This window comes from Mytilus galloprovincialis, chromosome 12, assembly GCF_965363235.1.
Source record: "Mytilus galloprovincialis chromosome 12, xbMytGall1.hap1.1, whole genome shotgun sequence".
NCBI classification, from domain to species: Eukaryota; Metazoa; Mollusca; class Bivalvia; order Mytilida; family Mytilidae; genus Mytilus; species Mytilus galloprovincialis.
In genome coordinates this window covers 10,183,674-10,206,179 of record NC_134849.1, presented here as the reverse complement: position 1 = coordinate 10,206,179, position 22,506 = coordinate 10,183,674, and the positions used below count along the sequence as shown (strand labels likewise).

Sequence of the window (22,506 nt, the reverse complement as noted above, 5' to 3'; positions counted from 1 at the left end):
TAGTTACAGAGAACCAGAATTAATATAAAACATATAAAGGATGACTCGCTACTTATTATTGAAAGATTAGTTTCTCAATTATGTATGAGCTTATGTTAAGATTAAGTGTTTAACGATGTTCAATGTAGTAGTCTGCGTTCATTCTGAACATCGAACTTTTATTGTATCGTCAAATCAATTTAGAAGTACAATCCACTACTTACCCGGTGACTAAAAAAAGTAAAATCACAAAAATACTGAACTCCGAGGAAAATTAAAAACGGTAAAACCCTAATCAAATGGCAAAATCAAATGATAAAACACATCAAACCAATGAACAATAACTGTCATATTCCTGACTTGGAACAGGCATTTTCAAATGTAGAAAATGGTGGATCGAACCTGGTATTTAGGCGCTAAACCTCTCGCTTGTATGACAGTCGCATCAAGTTCCCTCTTTCGATTGTTAAATTTTAAAATTTAGAAATCACATTAAAAAGAAGTTTTGGAATCTTAGTGTTTTTCTTGTCTCGTTGGTGTCCTCTTAAAGATGATATGTTATTCTCGGTATTAGTCTGTAACCCTGATTTGTTTTATCTCAATCGAATAATGACTTTCGAACAGCGGTATACTACTGTTGCCGTTATTTATGAACCAAACTAAAAGAATTTGATAAGGCTCATTCGTTCAAGTAATCCATTTGTTAGACCTGTTAAATAGAAATTTACTAATGGAAATTTAACAGAGGGTATAGCCCATCCAATAAATGAGGCATATATTTGCCTTCAACCCAGTGTGATGTGTTTCATAAACAGACATTGTATGCATTCCATAAACCAATTTTACATGTTCTAGTGTTTTTTTAATTTTTTTTGGTATAAATTGCAACCAGAGACAGGTTTTTTTTCCTAAAACATATTTTTAAATCTTTTTACTGATGTTAAATCAAACAATAGTTAAACGTGAATATAGAGAATCAATAAAGACAGCAGTATAAATTCGATGTTTGAATTTTATCAATCGTTTGGAAACAATTCACGAAAACATTAAATAAAAGGGAATTTAATGAAAACATAAAAACAGAAGGAGTCTCATGAACTCTAAAAGAAACAGCAAAGTGTCACCTGTGAACATACATCATATGCTTCCTAAATGAATATTGTTATTAGAGGTTAGCTTATCCGAATACTAGTGATGTAAAGTTTCTAATATTGTCATCTGAAGTATTATTATACTTATTGTGAAAACAAGAATTTAACAAAGATACTGAACATAAAAATAAGTTCGAGCATCGAAGTCCATTCAAACTAAAAAAATCAAACATTATCAACAAATTTCGCAATAAAATGAGTAAAAAAAAACAAATTGTCACATCCCTGACTTGGTATAGCCATTACGAAAAAAATGTTTGGTAAAACCTGGTTGAAAGTAAATTAGATCTACATGATGTATGACAGTTGTTTATTGTTCCGTAATGTTGAAAATATTATAATTTTGAGCGAAATATTACTTCGCGTAGACAATCAATGCTGACCCTATGGACGTTAACGTCATGTTAACCCCCAGTGCATGTTTCGGATATCGATCTTTCTTTCCTATTGATTTATTATATCAAAACATCGGTAAACTTCTTTTGATTATATTATGCAACGTTGCCCTGGAACATCACTCAAATGTGAAACGATCCCAAATTCCCAAATTCATCAATTATTACTAAGTTGGAAGCAATTGAACAGAAAATTCCAAATATTGTGTAAACACCAAAAAAGCAGTAATAAAGTTGAACAAACTAGATTTAAAAGACATTTGTGCTGTTTAGACACGACTCGCCAGTGAGGCTCGAAACAAAATATTCAAAACGTCCATTTGAAGACAAAAAAGAGATATAAAACAGTAAATACATAAAAGAGATATGTCATTAACGGGTGACAGCAATCAATGACCATAGCAGAGACTCAAAGATACTATAACTGGTCGATTATTAAATCAATTCGTGTCAGTCTCATTGTTAGCAATCCTCCGTATAAACTTGTAATATTTTTCATTCACAAGAGATCACCTCTGATTTCGAATTTACTATAAAGATACTATATCAAACATTTAATAAGTCAATACTTTTTGTACGAATTAAGTGTCTTTGTAAATTCAGTAAAGGCCAATAGTGTAATTATCCAATGTTTAAATAACATCAAATATATTTCATATTCATGAAACTGTTTGATATGAAAAGTCATCAAACTCAGTTCTGATTTTCCAAACATTAAAGATCTTAGCATGATTGACATAAAATAAGTCCGTAAAAGAATCAAAATAAAAACAAATTAAATAAACAACAACAATGTTGCTGCTTTATTGATAAATATGTACGTGCTAGTAGTACTATCATTCGACTTGTAAAATAAATGATTTATGTCGATGAAAATAGTTTGACATGTACTGGTATAAAACATAAGTTGGACGAACCTTTGTTAATGCTATTAGATATTCATATTATAGTGTCTTGTTTTTAACATTCATAAGTTTCTGATATAATTCGTTTTGTTCATATGGATCGTCAACTTTTTTTTTTAAAAATATTTTAAAACACCTGCACATGCATCAGTTAGTATACAACCATTCTGGAATCTACAAATCAAAAACGTTAGAATAATAAAGATAGGAATGTCACCAAACAAGAATTTGTCAAATCATCTAAAATTTTCGTATACTACAAATGCTTTAAAGTAACGTTATTTTAATATTCATGAATATCATAAAGCAAGTTATAACATTAAATTGTATAACTTGTTTATTTATGTTTTTTTGTATTCCACAAACTCATAGACTCGAGCTTGAAAGATAGTTGCATGGTATTTCGACTGGTAAATCGTTATTAAGCCGTGTAGTTACTTTCCATTGTCGCAGACGAGGGGTGAAAAGTATATAACATTTGAATTCATCTATTTCCGTAAAAAGATTGTTAAATAGTCGATTGGATTCACCTTTAACTATATACTGGTATTACTACTAGAATGTTGTATGTATTTTATTTCTTAATGCAATACAACATGTTTTTCTACAACAGGTATAAAGAAAACATCTAAGATCATGTATTAGAAGTAACGCTTCTTCCGCTTTTGACACGACATTTGGATATTTGTTTTACTATAATAGATGTTTTTGTTAAGATATTGCTTGATAAATTTCTTTATTTCGTGACTTTTCATAAAATGTTCATTTGCAGAGACATAAAATACAAACATAAACGGTAAATCCTTCACATCTCACCTTAATAAGATGGATCGTACAACTTTATAGCTTGTTTTTATGAATTTCAATGTTTCTGTTTCCTGATAACGGTTTATTTTTCTTGAATGTTAGATATTTTTTTTATCGCGGATCAGGTTGACAAATTCTCTTTCACTACTTTATTATACTTTTCAATGATTTTTTTACCAATTATTGCACTCTATGATAATTTGAAGGTGCAGTAAATGTGTGTGAAAATGGCACCCAAGATTTACAGTGATTCTTTCTGTGTTGTCCTATATCACTTTCAAGATTTGTGTTTTATACACGTGTGTTGATACCGACTTTAACAAATTGTGGTATTTGTGAATCAAACACTAAGTAACTTACAAATGAATCTTAAATCTTCAATAAACTAGAAGCAATTCACTAGTACATAAATATTAGTAGTGTAGGTTCCAAACAATTATCGTTGAGACGTCATTATAAAAAACAAATTGTAGTAAATAAACGCCAACAAGGAATTAAAAACAAATATAAAAATGCAAATAATTGGGAAATGACCACATTGAAAACAATAGAACGATACACTAATGAAAATAATCAGCAGAAGATATAAAGGGACAGACAATACCATCGCGATAGTCGAGGATAAGAAATTATTGACAATAAACACAACACTATACAAACAGTCTATGATTTTGTTTTGTGGTTGTTTGGGTTGGGTTTTTTTTCTATCGATCTGAAGAGTTAGGCCTTTTGCATCTGATTTTTATTGTTTATGATTGTGTTCTGTAACATCATTGTCACAGGTAAGGGGATGGTCGCCACACTCGCTGTATACCTCTTCAACGTCAGAAGCCTGTACATTTAACTTTACGTATTTATCTAAAAACAGGTATTTTAAATGTATTTGTATTCTTTAATGTAAATAAACTCATCATAGATACCAGGAATAAAATTTAATATATCGCTAGATGCGCGTCTCGTCCACAAAAGACCCATCAGTGACGCTCGAATCAAAAATGTTATAAAAGGCCAAATAAAGTACGAAGCCGAAGAGACTTGAAGACTAAAACCTCCTAAACATTTTGCCAAATACAGCTAAGGTAATCTATTCCTGAGGTAGAAAAGCCTTAGTTTTTCCAAAATTCAAAGTTTTGTTAACAGTTAATTTATAATTATAATAAAATTGAAAATGGATATGGGGAATGTGTCAAAGAGACAACAACCCGACCATTGAAAATACAACAGCAATCCCGGGTTTTAAAAATGTTTTTCACAACATTTCGAACAATACTTTATTACTAAAACAGCATACTTTTAAATTAGGCGCCAGTCAAATTTTGTCAAAAAAGTGCTTATACAACTTCAATTGTGATTTAAAAATAACATTAATTGTTAGAATACAAGATATATCTTGAAAAAAGGCAAAGAATCATAATTTGGGTGGAGTTCGTATTGCTCAATGTGTGGGTTTCTTATTTGATCTTTGTATACTGATGTTTGTCTTTTTCTTTCTTTTCTTTTTTTTTTTGCCATGATATTGTCTGTTTGAATAATTCAAATGAGTTGTATATCCATTTAGTAATTGTTGCATCTCTTTGACATACCAAATATGTACACGACATTTTAAATTTTCCGTACCTGTGCATGTGTTTATGTCATGTTTTGTGTGGAATGAAAGCGTGAAGATGGAAAATAACATGAGTAACATGAATAAGTCTGATAACCCTAAGGTCAGCAGAAATAAATCATTAACCTTTAAATTACATCTGTAAACTATTTTGGTGACAATGGTTCCTGAAAAATTAAAATTATAAAAGAAGGTCGTTACACTACAAAAACTTTGTTTTCTTGAAAATTTTATACGCTAATCATTACGGTAGATGCCTCCAAGAGTTTCATCAAGTAATAGATATAACACGACTTATAATTTGAAGTTGATGGAAATATTTCCGCTTGCTTCAGGAAATTCTGACCTTTCACTTCTCTAATTATTACAACCATTATAAACAATATAGATGTATATCTACAGGTCATCATAGGTTACATTCTAACATGGTCAATTTTAAACAAAAGGTGTCTTATTTCCTTGAAACTTGTAAATGCAGTACTAGCTAGAGTTATGCAATCATTTTGGATACATTAGAATCATTGTTGGTCAGATTTGTTACTTTCTTATGATAGAGAATGCTATTTAAACATTTGGTCGTAACTACAGCCCCCTTCCCTTTCCAATAATGTGTTTAAACGAAGTAGACTATTTACTGTGTTTGTAATAACATGTGCAACACGACGGGTGACACATTTGGAGCAGGATCTGTTTACCCTTCTGTAGCACATGTGATCACCCCTAGTTTGTGGTGGGGTTCGTGTTGCTTAGTCTTTAGTTTTCTATGTTGTTTCTTGTGTACTATTATTTGTCTGTTTGTCTTTTTCATTACTAAGCCATGGCGTTGGCAGTTTTTCTTTTTCTTTTTCGTTTTATAAGTTTGACTGTTCCTCTGGTATCTATCGCCCCTCTTTTGATAGATATTGCAATCATTGTAAGAAAGGTTCAGACTTTTCTATCAACACCACGAGGAAATAATGCAACCGGAAGCGGTATCCAATTTGACCCTAAACCAAATTCTCAAAACTTGGGACAGGCGCAAAATAGCAACGGGGTTAATCATTCCTTGTTAGATCTCATCATAGATACCATAAAATAAATTTAGAACGTCAGACGCAGTTCGTAATGAAAAGACTCCTCACTGACGCCCTAATAAATCTAAATACGTAATGTGTGTAGTGCAAGCCATTAGCTAATTGATAACATGCATAAGAGCTATAATGCTCCAATATCTATACCTCATTTCAATATAAAACCTTTTCCTAGGTGCTGTTTTAGTACTTTACAAATTATGTAATACTGTAATGTTTCATCAATTTTCGGACATGCAAACAAGACTTGCAGTGTATAATTCATAGTTGACATTTATAAGCGTCTCAAATTTCATAATTATTCATTGTCACGTTTGTCAGTCTAGTCGTCTATGTTTCCTTCATGTATAACTGAATAAATTGTAATAAGCTGGTTCTCGGTTGACTACTACACTTTGTTCATAGACAGCCGGCGGGATCCGGTCTATTGTAGAATCTGATTAGTCGTCCAATCACATTACGTGTATTATACCGCACCTCATATTGTACTGTAAACAATACTACAATCCATGCAATGTTATTGTAAATCAGAAGGAATAGTCTTTTTTCCTTCCATCAGTTTTATAGAACATTTATTTCACAAGTTAAAATGTATTGTCCAAACCATAGCCTTCAGTTTAAAAGTTTCCATTTTGTACGTTGACGTGCACAAATCATTGATTAAGTTTAGCGGACTTTTATTTTTGCATCAAATAAATACCCTTTTTGATATTTTTCCCTTACAATAGATTATTTCAGTTTAAAAAATAAATCTATTTACGCATTAATTAATACTTTACTATGCATCAGAAAACAAACGTTTGTTTACATGTTCTGATATTGTACGTTGCTATGTAACAAAGTATCGTTCAATCTCGTTCAGATCTTCAGGGCAAAATTTTGCCCTAAAAAATGGGGTCATACCGGTTGTTTGAGTGTAGCGAATACAAGCGGTTTCCAGTTTAAAATTGTATATACCAACCTTATTACCTGTAGATATAACATCTTTATATGACATGATTTAACAAACTTTACTAAAATTGTCCGGTTATAAATTTTGAAATTATTTAGAAACTAAGGTTTCACCTCCCTCAATCAAATTTGGATTTAAATGAATTTGGCTTTTTATATTAGGTTTTTTTTTTTTTACATAAAGCTCTTCAACGGTTTCGGTACTTATACATCTTTGGATTTCAATTTTTGGCTTTGAGCGTTTCTGATAAAGGTAAATCCAGAAAAGCGCTTCGGACGCAATAAATTATTAAACGTGTTGTTTCTAATTTTTTATAGTTTATAATTGTTTGGTGGTATTCAATCATCATCTCACATCATTGACGTAACAATATTAGAGAAGTGGTAATACTGTGTTCTTTGGTCTTGACATATGATTGATTCTCTCTTTTGTGATCATATTCACATAAAAAGAGTTATCAAATCATCAAAAAATATAAGACACATTTGCAAGCAGCAACAAAGCATTTGACGTTGTAGCGTATACAAAGAAACTCAGATTTGGATAGTACAATTTCTAGGTAAAATATTTTACAGTTTTTAGGAAGGAAATTAAACAAAAAAACCCGGTGAACACTGCAGTTAATTTTTATATCAAGATATCATTACGCGATAGTTTCTGGCTTGGTCTACTTATTTGTCCTGATTTCGTTATAGGACGACTCTGACAAATAACAAGGCAAATACAAAAATAATCACGCTAAAACATCATATAAGTAATCGGTCAAATCTACAATTATTTACCATAATATCTATATACACATTCTTATTGGAATAAGCATTTTCAACTACAAAACATATTGTAGAATACAAATTTAAAAAAACATCGGACTGTACTTGCAAAAGTTTTCCATGTTTATAACATTAGAAATAGTGACATTACCATTATTGGCTACAATTATATGTTACATATATCAGTCAGCGGAAATAAGTGTATGTTAAATCAATAGACTCTTCAAGAAATTTTTAAATATTTCATTAGGCTAGCCCTTTTTAACCTATTTGTATTGTGTGTTTTTGTGTTGTGAACTTTCACCACATTTTAAGGTTAATTGTAGATCGCAATCTTATTAAAATGCCACTACCTTATAAATGTGTAATGTTCCAAGTCAAGAACATAAAATATCTTCTTTGAAATGTTTTATATGTTTCATGTCGTGAAAAACCTTAAAGTTTCAATCCAAGAATATCCCTATTGGAGGCTTTATGACCAAAAGTGGCATAACTTGAATTATGAAATCAAGTTTTGTCAAGAGGTTGGAATTTTTTAATTCAACATAGGAGATATATATGAAAATGTATTGTCAGTTAAGTATATACCAAACCAGTGACTACTAAGTGGAAAACACATTAGGCGCTTATGTTCCGCAGATAAAACCTATGATGTACATGATTGTTTTACAGTTTAATTTATTTGTAGACCCAAGAGCTTTTATTTGTAAAACAAATATTTAACATATATCATTCCAAAAAAGGGACGAAATATAACAGTGGGACATTCACACTCATAATGTGGTCATTTTTATAAAAGAGTAGGTCCAGAAAGGCTCCTTTTTGACCCCAAAATATAGCAGTTTTACAAAATTGTTAAAATGTAAAGTTTCAGTAATTTATTGGAACGTAGAAAGCTTCTGCTTCATGAATATGGGCTGCTTTTGAAAATAAAATACAAATATAACGGTTACTAGCATCATTAAGTCGTTAAATTACTGAAATCTTCACAATTTTAGCATTTAAGTTAAATTTTAGACGGTTTCCGTCTTAAATGGAAATGGCCGCATTCGTGTAGATATTTGGTATTTGATTTAAGCTTAAATCAGAGCGTATTCAATGACTACATCAGTTAAAAACTTTCACACTAACTAATTGAATCAACTGAAATAGACATTAAACTGTTTAAATAGTGTTCAAAATCTTTCGATAAATGAACCTGAAATTTGAGGCAAAAATCGGCCCTTACCGGATTTTTTTATCACAGGCATAAGTTACCTTAGCATTATTTGGCACAACATTTTGGAATTTGGGATCCTAATGCTCTTCAACTTTTTACTTGTTTGGTTTTAAAAATGTTTTGATATGAGCGTCACTGATGAGTCTTGTGTAGACGAAACGCACATCTGGCGTTCTAAATTATTATCCTGGTACCTTTGATAACTACTATCATAGAATGAAAACAAACTGCCAACGCCATACCTAAAATAGGAAAGACAAACAAACAAATATTAGTACACAAGACACAACACAGAAAACTAAGTACTAAACAATACGAACCCGACCAAAACTGGGGTTGATCTCAGGTGCTCCAGAAGGGTAGGCATTTAATGCTCCATATGTGGCATCCAAAATAGGAATATTCGGTATATTCATTTCCAAATTAAATGATTTGTGATTAATTATTTCTTCCCCTTATATGACAGTTGTTCATTGTTCCTTTATATTGACAAAATTTGGATTTTTGATTATACATATCGTCGAACGGCAAATGATCCTAACTTTGTGTGGTCTTCTTTATCGACTAATTATATTGAAAATCAGTAAACTACTGTTGCGTATATCGAATAGTATTTTTAACTTACTGTAAATTCCAAAACATTGTTTCAACACCAGAAAAGCGTTGATAAAAGTATGAAGCCTAGTTGACAAAAAATTGCACGTTTTATCCATCGTAACATGAATTATCATTGATATGGTCATAATTATAGATTAACTGTTGACAAAACTTTGAATTTTTTAAATACTTAGGCCTTTCTACTTCAGGTATAGATAATCTAAGTCGTATTTGACAAAACTTTTAATAATTTTTGCTCTTCAACTTCGTTCTTTATTTGGGCTTTTTAACATGTTTTTATTCGAGCATATCGAGCGTCGCTTTTGAGTCTTTTGTAGACGAAACGCACGTCTTGCACAAAAACAAAATTCCTATCCTGGTATCTAAGATGATTTACATGTAACTATGAAACACCTTACAATTATCAGGATTGACATGCATTTAGGTACAACTCATAATTAACGCTCATTACAATATTTAATAAAGCGATTTGAAGACAAAGCAGAAAAGATTTTTAAAACTGGAAAATTCCCCCAAAATACCTTCAAATATCTTTTAGATTGATGAGGCAGTCTAAGATGAAAAGTCATCGAGCTTATTGATGATGATCTATGCGCCTTAGATCTTCGCATAACAAAAATGAAATTAGTTCACAAAAGAAGCAAAATTAGATCAAAGGAATTAAAAAACAATAACAATTTAAATTGCTAAATAAAAAAATGCTGGTAGTACTGTAATTCTACTTTTATTGTGAATTTGTTTTATTAACTACCATCCGTAGAAAATTTGTTAATCAGTACTGTTGCGTCGAATGTATTTGATCTTCTCCTTTATGTGGGTATTACTACTCGAACATTGTTTGTTTATTATGTATGATTCACACAACAAAGATGATACATTTGATGTTACATTTCTTCCACTTTTGAACGACATTTGGATATTTGTTTAACTATATTTGCTTTTGTTATTGTAATTCTTGATCAGTTTATTTAATACGTGCCGATTTTATAAGATATACAAGTAATACAATACTTTCCTATACGTCTACCCTGAATGAGATATATCGTACAACTAAATTGCGTGTTTCAATGAAATTCAATATATATGTTTCCTGATTGCGATTTATTTTCTTTAATATAAGATTTTTTTTTATCATGGGTTAGGTCGATAAACTCTCGTCAAATACTACATTCTACTTTTAAATAAAATTTATAAAATTTGTAAAAAAAAGTTTAACCCCATCGTTCCGGTAAAGTTAACGATGGCTTAAAGGAGAAGGAAACCAAAAAATAAAATTTGGATAAATTAATAGAAAATTATTATATAAATATATTTTTAACAACGTTTGTGTTAAAAAAGTGTACCGTTATGAAATAAATCAATACTTTACAATTATCAATTTTGAAATTCCCGCCTCCATGTAGGCAGCCATTATTGTTTTAGCCCTGACGTCACTCCTACGGTTCCGGTTTACCTGTTCCAGCATCTGAAACTTTGCAAAACTAATTCTATTTACACACGTACCGCGATGGAAAACGGACGTATCCAAAATCAGATGGGTCTTGTTGCTTACAATTTCGAACCTGAGCTCACTGTTCAAGAACTTGAAGATCGAAATAGAGCTGCATTAGCATCTTCTGAAGCTGTAGTTCAGACATTGGATGAATGGTACGAGTGTGGGAACTGTCAGGAAATGCCGTCCCTTGAAGAAAATGTTTGTTGTAGGGTATCAGATTTGGTGCTACCGAGCTTGAAAGACCACAACTGCATTACCATGCACCATAGTTATGACACCTTAATTTTAAATTCCGATGTATTAGCACTGGCTTACATTCAGATGATGATGTACAAGGGACAGCAAGGCCGAGCGCCGGAAGAATTGAGCAACAGGTGAATTTTTGGACATTTTAAAAGTTTTATTAACCAGAATTAAATAAAAAGGATTCCTTTCAAACTAACTTATATCTGGTTGTCTGCACAAATAATAGACACAGAGACAATTTATTTAAAAAATATTGGGGTGGGGGGGTGGGGGGAGGTGGTCCTTCAAAAATTTTAATATTGTCATTTCCCATTAAGTACACGTCGATTAATAATGAGTTTGAACACTGCATACTATAAATTGAAATTGTTCTCTCACTATGAGAAAAAAAAAAGTGAATTACCAAAAAATCTAGTTTTTTTTGGTTTTTTTTCACCACCAAATGCAAACTTTAACAGTAACCATGAGTCAGAGTGGGTCAACTGTACTTGGAACTGTATACACCGAATGTGACTATTATTAATGTCAGCATAACTTTCATTCTATTGAAAAGAAAATATAATATTTGCTCCGATTTTTCGAGTGTCTTTAAGTGGAATGATACTATATAAAAAAGATGCTGTATGACTGCCATGAGACAACTCTCCACAAGAGACCAAAATGACACAGAAATTAATAAAATGTATTTTTGAATGTCATAACGACAATCCCTTTCTATTCTTCTTTGAATATGACTTCCTGAAATCAACAAATTTGTACTAATATATATAAGACATATATCAAGCATCACCTCTTGAGCAGAATCAGCCTGCCTTTCCCGAGTTAAGTGGTTTCTGGTCGCAGTCTTGTTTTCAATGTTTTATTTTGAGGACTGCTGTTTGCCTAGTCGTCAAATGCTCAATGTTGGGAGACTTTTTCATAATTAATGCCCAATGTCTTTTGGACAGATAGAATGACAGATGGAGTAAAGTGGTTACTATATATACCTTTTTCTCATCTTTGGTGACCATGTGAAACAAATTAAACTACATGCATTATTGTCAGTTCTGTTGAAATTTGGATAAATCCATTTTTTCCAAAATCTATCATATATTTGATGCTTTCATTTTCATTTGTATATTTTATTACAGACAATCCCGTCTTGTTGCTTACAGACAATTCATTTGTTGGATGCTCAAAGGAGAAAAACTTGGAAAAGGAAGAAGGGTGGTAATTCCTTCTTGTGTTGTCAAAGACATTAGAGATTCCTTCCCAGAGAACAACAATGATTATACAGGATTTCAAGCTGCTATAGATGTGAGAGAACTGTTTTGTTGAAATGTTTTAAAATCATAATGACAAAGGATTTGCAAAGAAACACAAAAATTATACATGAATGTGATAGTTTTGTATGAAGCTAATAATATATTGTTAATGATATAAACTTGTATAAACTGTTGCCTTTGAATAATTATTAATAACTACTGCATTTTATATGCACCTGTCCGGCGCCTGTTGTTTAGTGGTAGTCTTTTGTTGGTGTAGTTCATAGTTGTTTTTTTACTTTTAGTGGTCTAAAACCAATGTCTCTATTCATACAAGAGTGCACACGCTGAAATATCTCGCCTTCTTTACTTATAATTGATATTATGTTGAGTCCTAAATATAAAGCTTTATTACTCTGAGCAATGACAATGAGGTCAAGGTCAAATGAAACCTGCATGACTGACATATAGATCATAAAATATTTCCATACACCAAATATAGTTGACCTATTGCATATAGTATTAGAAAAAAAGACCAAAAACTCAAAAACTTAACTTTCACCCCTGAACCATAAAAATGAGGTCAAGGTCAGATGACACCTGTCAGCTAGACATGTACACCTTACAATCATTCCATCCACCAAATATAGTAGACATATTGCATATAGTATAAGAAAAACATACCAAAACACAAAAACTTAACTATAACCACTGAACCATGAAAATGAGGTCAAGGTCAGATGACACCTGCCAGTTGGACATGTACACCTCACAGTCCTTCCATACACCGAATATACTAGACCTACTGCTTATAGTATCTGAAATATGGACTTGACCACCAAAACATAACCTTGTTCACTGATCCATGAAATGAGGTCGAGGTCCAGTGAAAACTGTCTGACTGGCATGAGGACCTTGCAAGGTACGCACATACTAAATATAGTTATCCTATTACTTATAATAAGAGAGAATTTAACATTACAAAAAATCTTAACTTTTTTTTCAAGTAGTCACTGAACCATGAAAATGAGGTCAAGGACATTGGACATGTGACTGACAGAAAGTTCGTAACATGAGGCATCTATATACAAAGTATGAAGTCTTCCACCTTCTAAAATATAAAGCTTTTAAGAAGTTAGCTAATGCCGCCGCCGGATCACTATACCTATGTCGAGCTTTCTGCAACAAAAGTTGCAGGCTCGACAAAAACCATGTTAAAAGACTGTATTTCACATGAAAGGTTAAATGTCTAGGTCATAGGTCATCTTTCAGTACATTGTCCAGTGTTGTTCATAGGTGTTTTTTTGTTAGTTTATCATTAAGTGGTCTAAAACCCATGTCTCCATTCATGAAAACAAGTTAAGACTGTATTCATCTTTCGGTACGACACATCGTCTTGAGGTACTGATCTCAAACCAAAAATCTAAAATCAATGCCGTCAGGGAAAAAAAATCATGTTCCAGACACAGGAATGTAAAACATGAGTGCACACACTGAAATAAATATCTTGCCTGTTATCAAAATAATGTTTGAATTATTTTAAAGTCTTTAAGATGAAGGTTTTACTACAAATATCTCATAAAATAAGCATTATCAATGATCCAATTACGGGTTTTGCTCATTGTTGAAAGACTGTATGGTGACCTACAGTTAACTTCTATGTCAATAAATAGTCTCTGGTTGAGAGTTGTCTCATTGGCAATCACAAATCTTATTTTTACATGTACACCAAACAATCATCATAATCATTACATAAACAAAATGTAGTTATCCTTTAAACTGTGTAGAGATTGAAGAAAACAACTGAATATACTAATGATATAATTCACCAAAAAACATACATACAATCAAACTCCCCCCCCCCTCCCTCACCTAACAACCAAACTATATGCAAGATATGATTTGCAGCAGGCCAAGTTTACGAGCATATTCCATCCACGCCAGGGACTTACAACCTTACGACTTTTCAAGGTGCGCCAGAGGGTTGCATCCTGTACTGCAAATCATGTTCTGCTTAAATTATATGCAAGTATTTGATAAAGCCAAAATGAAATAGAAAATATGGAAATTCGTAAGTACAAAATGTACAAAATGTATGTATGTCATTTGGGAAGGCATAAATTTATTTTTTTAAAGAAAAACATGTATATAATGATCATTATAATCACATTAACATACATCATGTACATGAACAGTATATATCTATTATCAAATTACTTTAACCAAACCCTCTGGTATGAAACTCGAGGTCAAGTTAATCCTTATATTCATAATAAAACTGAAATATTCATTATTCATTGTTGAAAGTGACATTAAAACACCAAAAATTAAATCAATCATTCCAAAAAAAAAAACCCTCACCAGAACATTATATGACTTCATACCATGCTGCATGTATGAACTGAATTACAAATTTATCATGTTTGTACAAATGTACAGTGCTAGGAAAAAAGATGCTTGCATGATACAAAAAAATACCCCCATTAAAATGGTTGTTTCATATTTATATCAAGAAAAATATTCAACTGGATTTTTCAAATCGAGAAAAATGTTTCTGAATCAATGCAGATTTTGAGGGAACAGGCAAAGGAGCAATATTTCCTTCCTGTGCCCTTTCCTTTACTGGCAGTGTCATTGTTTCTTTTTGAACCAACACGTTTTCGATCATAGCAAATACCCACTGATAATTTTTGTTATTAAACACTGGCTTTGCCACCCATTGCCCAGTTGCCTTTGGACAAACCAATTTGTATGCTTTTTCACCATCTTTGTTGACCTTTTGACCACGATTTTGGTTAAGATTATGATCAATTACCGCCAAAGCAGTACGTGTCCACATTTGATCATTATCGAATTCCTGGCGTTTTGGTGTATATTTCAGCAACAGACTGTGAAAAACTTCTAAATTTCCTGTATGACAAAATTCATTTAGCTGACGAATGTCCTTTCTCAAACGCTTGTCCAACACTACTTCCTTTAATGCCTTATGGGCTTTTGAATCTTTTACAAGCCATTTTTTAGTGTCAGACACTTCAGGTTCAATTGGTGTGTGAGCACATTGCTTGAAGAATTTGCCCTCAAAAGAATGTATATTAACAGTATGATTTACAATGGAAATCCAGCTTTCTTCCAAAATGTCCTTATCTCCACCACAATTACTGGCACACCAGGCCACCACAACTTCCATTTTTGAAGATGACCCAGTTTCAGTAACCTTGACAACAACAAATGTAATAATGCGTTGGGTTTCAATATCAAGTAGAGAATAAGTGCAATACTTTGCACTTAAACCTGGTGAATCACACCTTCCATCACCTGCTAGCCGTATCTGGCGATTTTGTTCTTTGATTTTCTTTAACTCTACTTCTTGCAGTAAGGACCACGTGTGTTGAACAACAGGCATTAAATATTGTCTTTGAATTTTGTTGTAGGTGGTGTGTGAAATATATTGTAAGTTACAAAATTCTGCAAACTGTGATATGTGGCTGAATGTTTGACCACAGAATAATGTTGCAGCACTAACTAATAAATTTCCAACTGGCATCTTGCCAAGGAATGGTTGTGAACTCCATTTTACAACTATGTGTCCACTGGTACAATTGGCAGTGATGGTTATTACAGTTCCATTGGTCAAGTCTTTAACAATGTCATCTGGATCAACCGGACATTCACAAATGTTGCATTTTAATTTGTTGATTAAAGTGTCAATTGCACTTTCAAATACAATAAATTTGTTTTCTTTGATTAACTTCTGCTCTTCGGTGTAGCATGTTGAAATGTCATTTTCAAAATTGTCTGAATCGGACTCTACCTGGTCAACACTTAGACTGTAATCAACATCTTCTGGATCATCCTCTTGTGTCAAACTTACAAATGACTCATCCAAAATATGTACAGGAGTGAAAATTGGTTCTACTGCACATTTTTGAAAATCAGTTTTTAAAGGAGTAGAAGAAATGAAGATTGGTTTGTCTTTTTTAGCAGGTGTTTCACTAGAACTTGCATGTTGAATTTCTGAAGACGTATCTACCTCTGCTTTAGATTTTGAGTAGCTATGATCAAAAACCAATACATTTTCATCTCCTTTAATTTTTCTGCATACTTCACATGGATGTCCACAAGGAAGAATTTCTGGTATGGTCAATAAAGGTAATTTATCATGTTGTTCAGCATGAACAGGAACATTCTACAATAAATAAAATAAAATCATGTTATTTTTTTTAATCAGCATACATGTAATGCCCCCTAGAGAAAAACTAGAATTGACACACTTTTTACACGAGTTCAATGTGAGATAAACTCTTTCAGACAGACATGTACGTGGTTGTCGTTTGTTTATGTGTTACATACATTTTGTATTTGTTTTTCTTTCCTTTTTTTATATAAATAAGACTGTTAGTTTTCTTGTTTGAATTGTTTTACATTGTCATTTCAGGGCCTTTTATAGCTGACTATGCGGTATGAGCTGTGCTCATGGTTGAAGGCTTTACGGTGACCTATGGTTGTTAATTTCTGTGTCATTTTGGTCTCTTGTGGAGAGTTGTCTCATTGGCAATCATACCATATCTTCTTTTTTATATGTAGGCCATACAATCATTCCATACACCAAATTTAGTTAACCTATTGCTAAAAGTATCTCAGAAACAGACCTCATAAAGAAATTGAAATTTGACCAATGAACCATGAAAGTTCAACTGACACCTACCAGACAGACATACACACCATACAATATTCCATACACCACAAATAGTATAAATCAGAGAAATTAAGCATTGACCAATTGCAATGAACCATGACAATAAGTTCAAGGCCAGATGACACATGTCAGTTGGACATGTACACCTTACAATCATTCCATACACCAAACATGCCAAATATAAAAAACCTATTGCTTATAGTATCTGAGATACAGACTTGACCTAGAAAACTTCACCTTGTTCACTGACCCATGAAATGAGTTTGAGGTCAATATGAAAACTGACAGAAATGAGAACCTTGCAAGGATTCAGATAGAAAAATATGCAATGGGGGACCAAACAACACATGAATTCACTAATGGCTATAGTGCATGAGTAAATTATCAGTGTTTTTCAGTTATGTATTGAATATTTTATCATATTTTAATTCTTGGATTTTATGGAATCTGAACTATAATGATTAAATTACAGGTTTTTTATGGCATAATTCTGGTAGGAATCTTGATAATAATGGAAATGGGATTTTCCCAGATTATGACGATGTAAAAAAGTTTTTTAAGATAAAATTTATTTTCAGCATGTAATAGGAAACATACATATTATATTAATATTTGGCCAAACTGCAATATTGACATACATAGAATAAAGGATGGAAACAGAGAATGTGTCAAAGAGACAACAACCCGACCAAAATTTACATAACAACTCAATGCCACCAATGGGTCTTCAACAACGTGAGAAATCCAGCATCCAGAGGCAGGCTTCAGCAGACCACGAAACATTAATTTATACTATGTACTGATTAAAATTTTCTTAGCCATGATTACCTGAAGAAGACTTTTAACTGTTAAAAAATACATGTATATGTCATATATTACATGTATCTTCATTGTAAGAAGTTACAGTAGATACATTTAATCACTAAAGCTACCTTACCCTTAAATTTGATATATATTATAAACCTATATTACCCTACAATCTTAGGCTATTTGAATATTCTTGTGGTTTGAATTAATTGCTGTTTGTGATTTGTTGTATCAAAGGCATAATTCACAGAGTTACATATAATGCAATGTTACTCATATAAATGTAGCAAATATTTTATTGTCTTTTTTATTTATCAGTACTTATAGCAATTATAGGCCAAAATCATAATCATTGTGAAACAAGACAGAATACAATTGCTGTTACATGTATACTGTCATATATGATTAAATATATGCCACATAACATGATTAAAAGAAATGATATTTGACCCAGAAATATATACAAGTACAAATGTATATGACTACATGTTCATGTTACCACAAGAAGTTATGATAATTCATTAACCTCCTCTCACAAAAAATACTGTTGTTTTTGAGTCGATATTATATTTTAATTATTTAGTCATATAGGTGACTCTACAATTATTGAAATCAGTTTGTGAACATAAATCTCCTTTATCATGTAGGGAGACAGGAGCTCTTGGTTGATATATTTAGATGTCCAGGGCCTACTTTGATTCGCCCAACTCAGGTAGCAAAGTGTTAATGCGCATGTGCGTACCTCTACCGAATCGAAGTGAAAACTCTCATCGAGTTAACTCTAAAAATGGACGCTAAATAATAATTTTCGTTGTATTAACGACTATGTACATATATAATTATAACATAACTCAGGAACTAATTAGAATTTACCCTTCTTAAATTGTTCCTGCATTAAATTTCACAGAAACTCAGTGAACCGGTCTGTAGATTTTCGATTTTTATCAAGCGTTTAATTTAAATTAGCAACATATTTCATGTACGGTAGTAATAAATTCACGAAAAGCCTATCCATTACTGCATTAGTTGTCGTATATATGACCTTTCGTAATAAATTTTCATTTCATTCTTAGAAAACTAAACGAAGTAACCAAATTTAGTTTTTTTTTATATTATTAAACAAAGTCATTACTGACAGTCTTTACACATGAAAAATGTTTATAAATGACAAAATACAGTTGAAAAATAAATTTCTTTTACTAACCGTTTTTTATGCTGCATTTAAAAACAAAGTCTGTCATTGTAGCATAATCTTCTTTGTTTTTATTTTTGACACCCTTTTGAAACTGTTCTAAACCTACCACAACCCAGAGTTGATGTCGAATTAACTCGGGTAGGTTCAAAAGGTAAAACTCGAGGGGTTCGATTGTCAGTCGAGTAAACTCAACAGACTCTACTAACCCCAGTTGGACGATAAGTAGGCCGCGATGAAAATATTAATAAAATATACACAAATTACCTCAAATGAAATATCATCTGACTGTTGAGGATGAACTGCAGTTGAACTTTTGAACTTCTTTGGTTTTGTTGCTTTACTGTCTGTACTTTCTGACAATGTCCTTTTATTGGAACTTTTTTCCTTGGTGTTTACAAAGGCAGTTACACTACTTCTGAGCTGAAATAATCAAAAAGCTTTTTTTTACAAAAATAAAGAAAAAGTGTTCCTGTACTTAACACTTCATGCAGTGTACACTTAAGACTTTATATACAGTACATGAAACAACTTTTTTTAACATACAAAACATGATAGAAATCAATAAAAGCTAATTAGATGCATCACATGTATTTCACAAATTATTTTTTTTCACCAAGATACATTGTACCTGATTTATAATGTGTTTCAATGCTTCACATAGCATTGAGTAGATATTGTGAGCCCCAAAACTTGTTGTGTTTACTGCATTTTACAGTGAAACCTGTCTTAACTACAAAATGTAGCTAGTTTTAACCGAATCATAAATAAACAAAGAATGTAAACATATAGTCAGCATCACATTTTTCTGTGTTTAACCCTCTTTTTGCCAGATTCAAATTTCAAACAACGTTACGTACGCCACAATACATGTAGTTTAGGACGTTCACAGTATTTTGTTTCATTTTCAAAATTCAAAATGCACAATGTGACGTCTTTAAAATTACAATTCAGACAGTTTGATTTGTTTTAAAAAAGTACACAAATTAAGAAATTGCTACATTACATATTCAAATTCTACTTTATATCATTTATGAGGAAGTTTATTTCAGAAACAGCTTTGTAATCATAAAAATTAAAACCAGTGATTTTGCCATTTAAAAGGACATATGTGATCGTGTGGCAAGCTATCAGTGATGGACACATATGTCCGTGTGGCAGCAAGAGGGTTAAGAAATCTTTGTAACTGTGTCACCAACGGGGAAAGCAGGTCTATAACCGCTCCACTCTGTCCGTCAAAGAGACGCAAAATAATGTGTTGTGTGTGACACAGGATTTTATGAAAATTTTAAGTGTGAACTTCGATGGCGGATCCAGGGGGGGGGGAGTCCGGGGGTTGGAACCCCCCTTTTTTTAGGACGATCAATGCATTTGAATGGGGACATATAGTTGGAACCGCCCCTTTTGTCTGGGGTTAGGAACCCTCTTTTTAAAATGGCTGGATCCGCCCCTGCCCTTTCACGAGATCACCCCCACTTTTTGGTGGGATTCGTTTAGTTTTCTATGTTGTGTTTAGTGTACTCTTTGTCTGTTTCCTTTTTAGGCATGGCTTTGTCAGTTTATTTTTACTTATGAGTTTGAATGTCCCTTTGGTATCTTTCGCCCCTCTTTAACTTTCAGGTGACATCATTGGGTCATAAAAAATAATTCATAATTGGTGTATATATATATGTACAGTTACAAAGTTATATTATGTGATATGCTTACAAATATCCCCTAAAGTACAACATCCCGAGTGTAGAAATTCAGTACTCAGCCTCCCCCTTTTTTGTATCCTCCACATATGTGTTCATGTGTCCTGTGTGCACTATAGTCCTTCCCCTATAATGCTATATTTTATCTGTAGGACCATAAGCATGTGAAGAAACAAGACTGAAAGAAAAACAAGTAAATTCTCATAATTACCTGTGCCTTCCGTCTCTTCTCCTGAAATATTTTGGTAGAAGTCCTTTCCTTTTGACGATCAGCTACACCAGGGCCAGGTTTTACTAAGGTTGGAACTGCTCCAGGCTTCAGTGTGAGTCTTCCAGATTTAAACCCCAGGGATTCAGCCATCAGATTCCTTTCAAAACAATCTTGTTCAAAATGTTCCTCACAAACAACTCTGCCTTTACTCCACACAAAAGTTTCGATTTTCAGTTTATCATTGCGCAAATGATCTATCCAAAGTTTGCAGAGTTTACGTTTCTCGCTAGATTTTAACGGATCTGGTATTTCAAAAAAGCTCTTCCCACACTTTCCTCATTCATTTACACAATTGATAGCTTGACAAGACGGCATAATATCGTATTGTTGAAAGAAAAATTTGATAAATATGGTTGCTTCTGGTTAGACCGGAACAGTAGGGATGACGTGGCAAATTTCAACTTCTGTACTCTCCAATACAGAAGAGCTCCTCAAAATGTCGATATCCAGTAATTGGCGGCAAATTTAAAAATTTTATATTCAAACTAACGGGTTTGACATTTCTGAGCATAATTTTGAATAACTTTAAACAGTAAACCTTATTATTAACAATAATTCTTTCAACTGAGCTAAAAAAAAATTTGGGTTTCCTTCTCCTTTAAGAAGGAGGAATTGTTCATGAACTGTTTTAACGTTATGTATCCTGATTTTTAAGAAAAAAATATCGGACGCAAAGAAATATTTAACGTGTTGTTATCAAGGACCCATAAGAAATTATAGGACGTATTACCTTGAAATCTGGCGTAAAACCGGCGTAACTAGTTGGCATGTGTGCATATCCCTGTGTGAGGGAGCGGGAAACGTAAATTTGTAGCCACTACAGGCGTAGAAAAAAAGATGTAAACCTGGCGTAAATTGAAATAAGCAAGGTAAAATTGAGAATGGAAATGGGGAATGTGTCAAAGAGACAACAACCCGACCAAATAAAAAACAACAGCAGAGGGTCACCAACAGGTCTTCAATGTAGCGAGAAATTCCCGCACCCGGAGGCGTCCTTCAGCTGGCCCCTAAACAAATATATACTAGTCCAGTGATAATGAACGCCATACTAATTTCCAAATTGTACACAAGAAACTAAAATTAAAATAATACAAGACTAACAAAGGCCAGAGGCTCCTGACTTGGGACAGGCGCAAAAATGCGGCGGGGTTAAACATGTTTGTGAGATCTCAACCCTCCCCCTATACCTCTAACCAATGTAGAAAAGTAAACGCATAACAATACGCACATTAAAATTCAGTTCAAGAGAAGTCCGAGTCTGATGTCAGAAGATGTAACCAAAGAAAATAAACAAAATGACAATAATACATAAATAACAACAGACTACTAGCAGTTAACTGACATGCCAGCTCCAGACTTCAATTAAACTGACTGAAAGATTATGATTTC

At 32.6% G+C, this 22,506-nt stretch overlaps 2 protein-coding genes across 2 annotated transcripts; one reads left to right on the top strand and one right to left on the bottom strand.

The window, feature by feature from the left end:
- Positions 1 to 10,762: 10,762 nt before the first annotated feature.
- On the top strand, positions 10,763 to 12,604 carry LOC143055061 (P2X purinoceptor 7-like). The gene is made up of 2 exons (XM_076228205.1): positions 10,763 to 11,341; positions 12,344 to 12,604. Exons 1-2 carry the CDS (start codon positions 10,980 to 10,982, stop codon positions 12,528 to 12,530), a joined length of 549 nt encoding a protein of 182 aa, XP_076084320.1. The 5' UTR covers positions 10,763 to 10,979; the 3' UTR covers positions 12,531 to 12,604.
- Positions 12,605 to 14,825: 2,221 nt separating this feature from the next.
- Positions 14,826 to 21,506, bottom strand: LOC143055192 (uncharacterized). Its single transcript, XM_076228331.1, has 4 exons — positions 21,058 to 21,506; positions 19,420 to 19,575; positions 15,567 to 16,643; positions 14,826 to 14,858 (listed from the first exon to the last, which is right to left on the bottom strand). Exons 1-4 carry the CDS (start codon positions 21,205 to 21,207, stop codon positions 14,826 to 14,828), a joined length of 1,416 nt encoding a protein of 471 aa, XP_076084446.1. The 5' UTR covers positions 21,208 to 21,506.
- Between the last annotated feature and the right edge of the window lie 1,000 nt (positions 21,507 to 22,506).

Excerpts from the sequence above, each read along its gene's own strand:
- LOC143055192 (XM_076228331.1), bottom strand. The coding sequence starts at position 21,207 with ATGGCTGAATCCCTGGGGTTTAAATCTGGAAGACTCACACTGAAGCCT. Across the intron at positions 19,576-21,057 it reads AGAAGAGACGGAAGGCACAG|CTCAGAAGTAGTGTAACTGC; the intron begins GTAATTATGAGA and ends TGATTATTTCAG. Across the intron at positions 16,644-19,419 it reads CAGATGATATTTCATTTGAG|AATGTTCCTGTTCATGCTGA; the intron begins GTAATTTGTGTA and ends TATTTATTGTAG.
- LOC143055061 (XM_076228205.1), top strand. The coding sequence starts at position 10,980 with ATGGAAAACGGACGTATCCAAAATCAGATGGGTCTTGTTGCTTACAAT. Across the intron at positions 11,342-12,343 it reads CCGGAAGAATTGAGCAACAG|ACAATCCCGTCTTGTTGCTT; the intron begins GTGAATTTTTGG and ends ATTTTATTACAG.